Consider the following 11,963-nt stretch of genomic DNA (forward strand, 5'->3'; position numbering starts at 1 on the left):
GCCATGGCTCACGGGCCCAGCCGCTCCGCGACATGTGGGATCTTCCCGGACCGGGGCACGAACCCGTGTCCCCTGCATCGGCAGGCGGATTCTCAACCACTGCGCCACCAGGGAAGCCCACACAAACTGTTTTTATATAGCAAATAACTTATTCTTTTTGCCATTTGTACCTCCATTTTCTCCTCTCTATACCAAAGGAGTTTGGCTTAACTTTTTTGTATCCCTCACATGTGAAGTGCAATTTACAAAGAATTTCTACATTCATTATCATATCACATAATGAAGTCGTCTGGGCAAGAATTACTAGCCCATTTTAGAGATGGTAACCCAGAGAAGTGTCTTGCCAAATGCACCTTTGCATGAGGCTATGATCAGTACAATGCACATATCAGAGAGGTACCTCCCACAACCTCCCCACTATTTTTACATACTCCATTACAGAAATCTATTATTGTTTATATGCTATCTATAGTTATAGAGAACATTCCTAAGGATAGATTTCCAAACGTTCAACAACTTAAGTACAGTTACAACTACAGATTTCCAGTTAAACAAGGATATAATGCACACACATTTACCTCCGCTCCCTCCCATGCTCCCTCCCATGCTCCCTCCCATGCTCCCACGGAAAGACAGGAAAGACATACTAAAGAGGGCATTAAACAAGCCCACAAAAGACCAAGTGAGAAGATGATAACAACAAAATTTTTGAAGTCGGAGGGCAGGTAGAAGAGTATTAACTGACTTGTTCCCCCCCATAAAAATTTCAAGGTTAAGCCAGCAAGGAGGAAAACTCAAATTATGCGTTGTAGTATTTTTCAAATTACACAGACAATAATAAGTCTAAAATAAAAATTACTAAAAAGTAGCAGCTTTTTGCAATATTTTCTCAATTAACTAATACTAAAAACGTACCTATCATAATAGGGCCCTACATTTTTTCACCTTAAATTGGCAGTTCTTCAACTGAAAAATATGGGAGCCATAGCCCAGGAGGGCCAAGCCCAAGCTCCTCAGGCTATCCCATCACTCCCTTCCTCATGCTTCGCACTCTAATACTAAACTGCTTATAACAAATATTACCTGCTTCCTGCCTCCGCTCTTGCTCATGCTGTTCCCTCTACCTGGCTAACTCCATTTCTTTCAAGTCTCAGCTGAGGTGTCACTTCTTTTGGAAAGCTTTCCAAATTTGGGAGGAGAGTGGACTTACAATTCATCTTATTATCCCCATGTGGCAGACAAACACTTGCTGAAATGAACTATATAATTTAAAACACCAATACAAAAAGTAACATTTACTGAGTGCTTATGGTGGGTCAAGCAATGTCTACATGCATTAGTTTACTTAATATCTTTCCAAAAACCAAATGAGTTAGGTACTAATTATTAAGTGCAGAGAGAGGTTAAGCATCTTGCCTAAGACACAGCTAGTCAGTGATGAATCATAGACTGGAACTCAGTCTGGCTCTGGAGCCAATATCCTTAACCACTAGACTAGGCTTTGTCTATAAATGCCAATGCCTTTCAAGTCTGTATTTCCAAATCTTCAAGCTTCAACCCTGAATTTCCAAATGTCTTCTGGACATCTCTACATGGATGTCCTTCAAGAACCTCAAAAGTAACACAACTGAAATCACTATGTCCCTCTTGCTCCTCAGCATTCGCCAATAAAAGCTACTCACCACACCTTCTTGTACTGCAATTCAGGTTAATTCATTCATCCAGTTACCCAAAGCAGAAAGCTAAGTATGAGTAATTTTTACCTTGTCAATCCCTCTCATCCCCACGTTCACCAAATTATGTTGTTCCTACCTCTCAAACTAACTTACATGCAGCTCTCATCACTTCTCACACCTGGGCATTAGCTTGGAATCTTTCTTTCTGAAAAACAAATACTGTACGCTAACACATATATATGGAATCTAAGAAAAAAAAAAAAAGTCATGAAGAACCTAGGGGCAAGACAGGAATAAAGACACAGACCTACTAGAGAATGAACTTGAGGATATGGGGAGGGGGAAGGGTAAGCTGGGACGAAGTGAGAGAGTGGCATGGACATATATACACTACCAAATGTAAAATAGATAGCTAGTGGGAAGCAGCCGCATAGCACAGGGAGATCAGCTCTGTGCTTTGTGACCACCTAAAGGGGTGGGATAGGGAGGGTGGAAGGGAGGAAGATGCAAGAGGGAAGAGATATGGAAACATATGTATATGTATAACTGATTCACTTTGTTGTAAAGCAGAAACTAACACCATTGTAAAGCAATTATACTCCAATAAAGATGTTAAAAATAAATAAATGAATGAATAAATAAATAACAAATGTGGTTCTGTCATAACCTACAATGGCTCCCTACCACTGATATCAAGTCCAAACTTCTTAGCAAAACATATTACAATCTTGTCTTTGCCAATTTCTCAGCTTTAACTCTAACCATCCAACCCCAACTCATCTTGCCCCAAAAACTTCCCTGAATTTACCATTTATTTATTTATTTATTTTCTTTGGCTGAGTTGGGACTTTGTTGTTGCGCGCGGGCTTTCTCTAGTTGCGGCGAGCGGGGCTACTCTTCATTGCAGTGCACGGGCTTCTCATCACGGTGGCTTCTCTTGTTCTGGAGCACGGACTCTAGGCGTGCAGGCTTCAGTAGTTGTGGCACGCAGGCTCAGTAGTTGTGGCTCGCAGCCTCTAGAGCGCAGGCTCAGTAGTTGTACCACATGAGCTGAGTTGCTCTGCGGCATGTGGGATCTTCCTGGACCAAGGCTCAAACCTGTGTCCCCTTCATTGGCAGGCGGATTCTTAACCACTGTGCCACCAGGCAAGTCCCTACCATGCTTTTAAAGACCAATATGTCTCTGCATAAGCAAGTACCTTGGCCTAAGATGATCATCCCTCCCACTATGTCATCTTCCCAACCCAATCATAAAGGCAACATCCTTTGAGAAGCCTTCTCTATTCTGCTCAGGTTGAAGAAACTCCCTCCTCTATGCATTCAAAGGTCAAAATGTTGCCTTAATTATTTTGTGCCCCCATGACTAGCACATGTTCAATAAATGTGTAAATGAATACCAATCAACCAGCTCTTCACATCACTGTGCTCTTTTAACAATTTCAAGTCCAAAATCAATTAACTTACATAATTTTTTTTACTCTCCTGTAATACAAAATTACTGCTCTTATGTCTATTAGATTTCAGTGGTCACATTTCCACATACGTGGAAAACTGCAAGAAAAAAAATACTGCAATTTCAAGAGTATCTATAGTAAAAACATCTACTACACTCAGCAAACTTTCAAATAGCCACTGCTACCACAAGAACAACTTACAGAGCACATACTATATACCAGGCACTATTCTATATGTTTAACGTATGTTGACTCATTTTAATTCTCACAACCACTTTATTATGCTCATCTTACTGATGAACTTCAAGATCAAATAGAACCAAAGCTAAAGCTCAAGCTATTTGGTTCCAGAGGCTGATCTCTTATACTGCCTCTCATTAATAAGTCTAACACTACTAAAACAAAGACTAGGATAAATTCTTTCCTAGAGCCAAGCCATCTTTGAGCATTGAATAGTTAGGAAAATGTGGGAGGTAAATGTAAAAATTGGGGTAGATACAGAGGATCTTGAAAACATAGCAAAATATTTTTTAAGAATATTAATTCACTCTAATTAATTAGAGAAAAATGTTTTGCTAATAAAACACCAAATCTTTGACATAAGATAGGTCATTCTGTAGCATTACTAAGTCATTCAACTGAAACAGAGCCAAAGTACGTAGTCATAGCCCACAAAGATCCTTGCCGAATTAAGTTTTTATAAGGAACTCAGATGCATCCAAAAGTCAACTATCTTGAAGGGCTACTGAAATCCCAACTCTATACCATGTTTATAACTGAGACTAGGAAGGCTTCATGCACCAAAATTAGTCAGGAAATAGCAAGTGATCTGTATCATTTACAATTTCCAAAACTGAGATCTACAGGAAGATGCTGCATTTTACCCAAATTGATGCATGCCCAATTCAGAAGTAGTAAGAAAAATATTTTCCACCTCTAAAGAGGTGATAAATATGAGTGTCATCCATAAAATTCATTTTGTGAGGACTATGCAAGCTACCTAATTAGTTTTCTATATTCCAAGACTTCTTGGAACAGGTATCTCTGAGTTCTAAGTCTGAACAAGAAGCCGTCATACCAGACAATCAATCAATCAATTAAAATTCACCCAATCTGAACTTCACGACAACTGGAGTAGAGTACAATGATCTTTTTTCTCATTTATGACCACTGTACAAACTTCTCAAGTCAAATCAAAGTCAGTGTCTTAGGGACTTCCCTGGTGGTCCAGCGGTAAAGATTCCGCCTTATAATGCAGGGGATGCAGGTTCAATCCCTAGTCAGGCAACTAAGATTCCACATGCTACGGGGCAACTAAGCCCACGCGCCACAACTACTGAGCTCACGCGCCTCAACTAGAGCCTGAGTGGCGCAAACTACAGAGCCCACACGCTCTGTACCCCATGCACCACAACTACAGAGCCCATGCACCCTGGAGCCTGTGCACTACAACAAGAGAAAACCCGCACGCCACAACTAGAGAGAAGCCTGCTCACCACATCGAAGGGCCCAAGCGCCGCCATGAAAGGTCCCGCATGCCACAACTAAGACCCAGCATAGCCAAAAACTAAATGTCTCAGAAAAGGAAAAGAGGAGATATATTCATTAAAAAATATATAAAACTAGAATGACTGTCTAAAAACACTGAGCAACTCTGGAGTTTCCTCTCCTTCACTATGACAGAGATCTGTAACCCACTTCAGAAACTGAAGAAACATGACTTACTCTTACACATATACTACAATAGTCATTGATTAATACCCACATATATCTTCATTTACTTATGTACACATATTGCATGAACAATCTATTGGGTTGGCCAAAAAGTTCATTTGGGTGGAAAAAACCCAAATGAACTTTTTGGCCAAATGTGTGTGTGTGTGTGTGTGTGCGTGTGCGCGCATGCACGCGCACACGCACACACACAGAACTAGTAATACAACAGTCTTGACTTCATTCTGATATTTAGCCACACCAACACAGAAAGATATTCATCCAAATATAGATAATATTTGTTACCAGCATTTTTATTTCCATCTACATTTTAATGATATCTATCCTCTGTAATATAAACACTAAGTCAGTGAACAATTTTTAAAGTAACAGTGAGGGGCACAGCAATACTAAGTACCCTGTGGCTTAAGAGAATTAGTATTCACTGTGTATCTACTTATACATATGCCTAGCAGTGTTAGGCACTTTAAAAATGTTTGCCTCTTAAATCTTCACAACCATCCTATTAAATATTAATCATAACTTACAAATGAGGAGGAAGCTGGAGTTCAGGAAGTTTAGGTAGTGAGCTAAAATTCAAAATTCAGGACTACCTAAAACATAAAGCCCATTCTCTCTCCACATGTTCTAAAAAAAGCTTGTTTAAAAATATGTATATATACACAAAAAGAAAAAGAAAAAATATATATGTATATATAAAAATTATATATATACTATATATATATATATATATATATAAAATGTACTACACATTTAGTGGGGAAGGGGCTCTATTTCAGGAAGCAAGAGAAAACACCACCACCAGTAATTAAATAAATAAGAAAACACTAAACAAATTAACAATACCTTACTCTTACACTCAAGCAAAAACTAGATGGATTCTACAAGATGGTGAAAAGTGGTAAATCACAACAAATTCCTAAGAAGGTGGTGTTTAGTTCAAAAAACTTAACAGAATATAAAAATGGTTTAAGTAAAAAAAAGAGATTTACAAATAAATAAAAAACATGTTTTGAACAGTAAACACTATTCTAAGCACTTTACGTGTATTAACACTTAATCCTCACAATTAATACAGTTATCACCCCCTTTTTGCAAATGGGGAAACTGGAAAAGAAATGCTAAGTAATTCAACGTTACACAGTACAGGGAGGGAAAAAAAACAAAACAGAAACTAGGATCTTAACTCAAAACTTTGCTCCTTCCTATTATGCTAAATGGCATTAACAAACAATAGTTAAAGAGAGGGACATATCTAGTAATATAAACAATATGGTCAAGTGATGTATGCAAAGCTATTTTGATTTTTAAAACCCAAAGTCCACAAATAAGCATATGAAAACATGTTCAACATGTTCAACATTCAACGTGTTCAACATCATATGTCATTAGGGAATTACAAATTAAAACAATGAGATACTACACTTGTATTAGAATGGCAACAATCCAAAACACTAACAACGTCAAATGCTGTTGAGGGATGTGAAGCAACAGGAACTCTCATTCATTGCTGCTGGGAATGCAAAATGGTACAGCTACTTTAGAAGACAATCTGGCAGTTTCTTACAAAACTAAACATATTCCTGGGACTTCCCTGTTGGTTCAGTGGTTATGACTCCACACTTCCAACACAGGGGGCACAGGTTCGATCCCCAGTCAGGAAACTAAGATCTCACATGCCACACGGTACAGCCAAAATATTTTTTTTAAAAAAGAAAGAAAACAGGGGCTTCCCTGGTGGCGCAGTGGTTGGGAGACCGCCTGCCGATGAAGGGGACATGGGTTCATGCCCCGGTCCGGGAAGATCCCACATGCTGTGGAGCGGCTGGGCCGCTGAGCCTGCGCGTCCGGAGCCTGTGCTCTGCAGCGGGAGAGGCCACGGCAGTGAGAGGCCCGCATAATGAAAAAAAAAGAAAGAAAGAAAACAAACTAAACATACTCCTGCCATAAGATCCAGCAATCATGCTCCTTGGTATTTACCCAAATGAACTGAAAACTTATGTCCACACAAAAACCTAGACACAGATATTTATAGCAGCTTTATTCATAACTGTTACAACCTGGAAGCAACCAAGATGTCCTTCAGTAGGTGAATGGATAAATAAACTGTGGTACATCCAGACAATGGAATATATTATTCCATGCTAAAAAGAAATAAGCTATCAAGCCACAGAAAGACATGAAAGAAACTTAAATGCATATTATTAAGAGAACGAAGCCATACTGAAAAGGTTACATACTGTATGCTCCCAACTATATGACATTCTAGAAAAGGTAAAACTATGGAGACAGTGAAATGATCAGTAGTTACCAGGGAGCAGAAGGGAGAGAGGGTGAACAGGCAGAGTAAGAGGATTTCAATGAAACTATATTCTACAATACGTCATATACAGTCAGAACCCATAGAATGTACAGTACCAAGGGTGAACCCTAACATAAACTGTGGACTTTGGGTGATAATGATGTGTTAATGCAGGTTCATTGATTGTAACAAACATACCAACGGTGTCAGATATTCATGGGGGGGTGGTAAATAGAGGAACTCTGCACTTTCTGCTCAATTTTACTGTGAACCTAAAACAGCTCTAAAAAAAAAATAGTCTATTTGAGAAAGAAAAAACAAAAATCACCAAAGCCAAAGAAAGTGTGTTTACTTAGCAGTTAATATGTAAAGAAGCAACCATTTAACATACTCATTAGTATACATATACCAAATCAAAAAATTTATTAATATATTGTACCAGGCATCCTGGGGAGGGGATATAAACAAGTAGACAAAGCTCCTTGTGACAAGGAGTTTGAAATATAGTTAAACAGACATCATATACTCACAAAAAAACTAAATAAAATGGAATTTAAATAGTTCAAGACAGAAAACATACCACAAAGAGTTAAGTTGCCAAATTACTAAAATAGGAATTAATAGAACAATATGTGCTTAGGGGTTCAGTGGATCACTTCAGGCCAAAAGAATCAAGAAGTCAAAGATATGCTCTAGGTCTCAAAAAATGGGTAAGATTTGTCTAATTTTCTGGAGGGAATTGGTGAATTCCAAGAAAGAGTAAAACTACTGGAGTTGGGAAAGAAAATTAAATGAACCAGTTTCACAAAACAAAATAGGGAGACAAGACTAGAAAGACTGCTAGAGGCCAGATCATGGAGCTCACTGAATTTCAGGCCAAAGAGTGAGCACAGAGACTCAGAAATCTTAACTCTAAAACACTAACAGGGGGCAAATACTTGCCTAACCTAAGTATATACTGATGACCCTTAATCTAAAGAAAATGCATTTATAAACATTTTTTGTGAGATACAGATAATTTAAACATATACAGTAGTCAACAACAGTGGTTTAAAATTCACCATCTTTGCCATCCAAGTGAATACATATACATACAAGTCCTGCTCCCATTTTTCGATTTCCAATCAACACCAACAGGCTACCCATAACCCATAAACTGAACCTATCCATAAGACTACTCTATCACCCAATAAAACTCTCTATCCCCTTAAACCACTTACATCACCACTCTTTATCCCCTTAAACAAAAATGTCATTCCTCTGGGGTAGAAAAGAAGGTGGCTCACTGCCCATGAACTGGAAAGAGGGGTCATGTTAGGGCCATCATCACTACTGGCACCTTCTGCCCATTCTATTTATAGGACTGTCACCCTCTATTCATCATTAAAACCAAACCTACTTAGTACCTACATATTCCAGGCAAAACATAAAATGCAGCATTCCTTCCCCAATCTGAAGAAATGACACACACAGGACCCTATACAACCTCTGGTAATTATTATTAATAAACTGCACTTCTCATATATGAAAACACTTCAGAATTTGTCCATTGTTGTTATTTTTAAACTTTTTTTTGTAATCCTTTTGTTTTATTTGCCATAAACTCTTCTACATAATTTTAATCACATACTACTCAATTCTCAATGCATGGACATCCACCATTGTATCCAATCTCATACTTTCTAATTAAATGTTCCAACATACCTCAACTAAGGTATCCCAAACCAGTGCTACAGTTTATATATCTACCTTTACACTTACATTATGTATCTAAAACCCTCCCCTTAAGTAATCTACCATTAGAGTGACTGTTTTCTTCCCTTTCATGAACAGCCAAATTCATATTTGTCTGATTTCCCCAATCATTTATAACTAATTCTGGCACATATAATCTTTGTGAAACATGGTCCAGATATAAAATCACCCTGTGAGAGTCCTCTTTCTACTGAAAACATTTTAAGACTTTTGTTAATATGGCTTTTTATAGAAATTTAAGTACATGTACTATGTTACCACTTATTCAAAGTCATGAAAGACAGTAATAGATACCGTTTAAAGATAAAGGTATATACCAAAAAACATAAAGACACGTATAAGAATGATATAACCAAATTAAGGATAATGCTCATGGGGGAGGGAGAGTTGAAGGAATGCAATCCAGGAGGGACACACAAGACTTCAACTCTATTTGTGATGTTTTATTTTTTTTAACCAAGTCGAGAATACATGGTTGTCTGTCACAATTGTTCTTTATACCTTTTCACATGTGAAATATATTTAAGTGACTTTAAGAGGAAAAAACCCAACTATTAATGAGAAGCACCCTCTCATACAGAGTGACAAGCTGTTATGTCCAAGTTTCAGTAAATGCTCATTGCTACATCTGGGACACCACTCCTGTGCTTTACCTAAGCCAAGAAAAGAAAAATTACAAAACTACAATACAAACTTTCCCCTAGACATATTTTAGGTGTGTTCCAGGTTTATTTTCTATAGCTATACACAACCCATTTCTTTCACAACGCTCACAAAAACAAAAATTAAATCACTTAACTTTGTATACCTAGATTCCCATTTACTCTTAAGTGCCTCAGACAGTAAATCAGAATAACGACCTTTCCTTATTTGTCTCTGTTAAAATACAAGTGAATGGGTAAGACCATGTAACTACTTCCACTTGTACACATTACATCTCTGTGCATAAGTCTAACTCACTTGTATACTAACTTTTCAACATCAATTTGAAACATCTAAATTAAGCCACTCATCATTCAACCGCAAATGAAATGTCGTCTCAGCCAAACGTAACCTAGCCAGGGCAATTCCAAAACACTCCACCCCAGCCCACCGAGCGTTCACCTCATGCATACTCAAAGTCCCATCCCTGGACCAGCGTTTACACCAGCCTGAACTGCTCTCCTCCAATGGTGCGCCTCACACGCGCCTCCATATCCCAACTTTCAGCTCGCAGTGGTAAGACCAGCAGAGAGGGCCGGAAGTTTCACCTAGTTCGGAACCCAAAGGAATCTATAACTCATACACCGCAGGTGCTGAGTTTCTCGTCCCTGGTGAGTAGAAGGTGGAAGCCCCGAGCTAGGGAACAAGGGCTAGTCTTCCATGGCGTCCTCCCGAGTCCTAAAGTTGTCGACGGAACAGTTCAGGCACCTGGACTGCCTACGTCCCTCCCCGCCCCCACTCCAGACCCACCCCACCCCCAACCCGGGCGCGAAGCCTGCTGTACATCCCAGCACCTGCGGGTCCCAGGAACAGACACGGATCCACTTCTCTCCACAAGAGGGTAGGGCTTGGATGTCGCCTCGGACGCTCGCCTCTGGCTACCGGCCTCTCACGTCGGGACCACCCTGCGACCCTGTCGCTTTCTGATCTAACAGAATGCAGTACCGACACCCTCTCCAGGACCCAGCAGGGGGCCTGGGCTTCTCCGTTGCTGAGCTCCGAGCCCTCCTCACCTCTCCCAGAGGACCAACCCACACCGGGAGCTCAAACCCGAAAGGCAACTCCCACCACTCCCCGCCTCGCCCGTCTTTTCTTCCCAGCTGCCGCCGCTGAAAAAGCCAAGTCCTAAGGTCCTCCTCAATCAGCTTCCGGGCCTCCCTTCACAGCCAGGCCTCAGCCCCCAGGCCTGCCCTCCGCCACCCGCTCCAGTCACGCCGCTTCCCTCCTCCGGAGGCCGAGACCCGGGGCTGGGCGGCTTCCTTCCCCGGCATCCCGGGGCCCGGCTCCTCCCGCGGCCGGCCCGGTCCCCGCCCGGCTTGCGGCACACTCACCGCTGAGCGCCGAGGCCTGCAGGGTGGCCCCCGAGGTGCCGTCGATGACTTTGATGGTCCCGCGACTGGTGACGGCCAGGATGGCGTTGAGCGCCGGGTGATAGGAGAGGCTGTGCAGCCCTTCGGCGTCGCAGCGCATGCAGCCGTCCCGCAGCACCAGCCACTCGGAGATCCCGGCCGCTCCCGCCCCCGCCGCCGAGGAGCAGCCCGGGCCCGAGGCCGCCGCAGCCGCCATCTTCCGGCCTGCGCTCAGCACAATCACACTGGAAGCGGCTCAGTGACAGTCCCGGGAGGTGCAGCACCACCGCCAGTCAGCATCCGGGGCCAGGGGGCAAGCCGAGCGCGTTAGCCGGAAGTGAGGTCAGGCGCCGGCACGCACGCGGGACGTCGGCCGCGCGACCGGAGGGGCCAAGCTCGGAGGGAGGCTGGGGAGGGAGGCTGGAGAAGGAGGAGGAGAGGGAGAGAGAGAGGCGGGATCCGGGCGGGCGGAGCATGCGCGGGAGGGCTAGCGCGTGCCACGCGCCTCTGGTCCGGCCAGCTACGCATCCGCAACGTCCCAGTTTTTTTTCGAGCCCAAGGAGTGGTCGCAACCTGCGCCCCGCCCAGCTCCCCTGTTCCGGGCCGCGTTGGGGTGGGTGGATGGAGAGTTGCGGGGGCTGAGAGTTGTATTTCCGCTAGGCGAGGACCCCGGCCGGTGCGAGCTGGCCGAGACGCCTTTAGGCCCGTTGCTGCGGCTCCAGCTGCGCCCGGACCGTTCCCAGCAGCGCGGTGCAGCGGTTTGGCTATGGCCCAAAGGAGACCTCAGGTCTGGGCCTCGGCTCAGCAGCCTGAAATACGTCTAGTTTGGATTTGGAGAAACCGAGCGACTTCCCCAAGCCCACGCGTATTACATCGCCCCCCGTCCCATCCCCAAATCTTTCTGTTGAACATAAGTTCCAGATACGAGGTGCTGGAAGCATATATTTAAGCTTAGTTTCTTTATCCACATTCCAAACACAAAACTTGTTAA

General features: G+C 42.4%; 1 protein-coding gene across 11 annotated transcripts in view; it reads right to left on the reverse strand.

Annotated features, from left to right (window-relative positions):
• The window catches only part of BIRC6 (baculoviral IAP repeat containing 6), a 239,633-nt gene extending 228,354 nt beyond the window's left edge, over positions 1-11,279 (reverse strand). For 10 of the 11 annotated variants that reach the window (XM_067007847.1, XM_059078733.2, XM_067007848.1 and 7 more), the window contains exon 1: positions 10,955-11,263. In XM_067007847.1, coding sequence (XP_066863948.1) covers positions 10,955-11,189 — 235 coding nt within the window. In that variant the 5' untranslated portion in view covers positions 11,190-11,263. Of the gene's footprint in view, positions 1-10,954 lie in introns of all 11 variants that reach the window. The other variant, XM_067007850.1, reaches the window with a different exon arrangement.
• Positions 11,280-11,963: the final 684 nt, after the last annotated feature.

This window comes from Kogia breviceps, chromosome 11 (assembly GCF_026419965.1).
Source record: "Kogia breviceps isolate mKogBre1 chromosome 11, mKogBre1 haplotype 1, whole genome shotgun sequence".
In the NCBI taxonomy this organism is placed as follows: Eukaryota; Metazoa; Chordata; class Mammalia; order Artiodactyla; family Physeteridae; genus Kogia; species Kogia breviceps.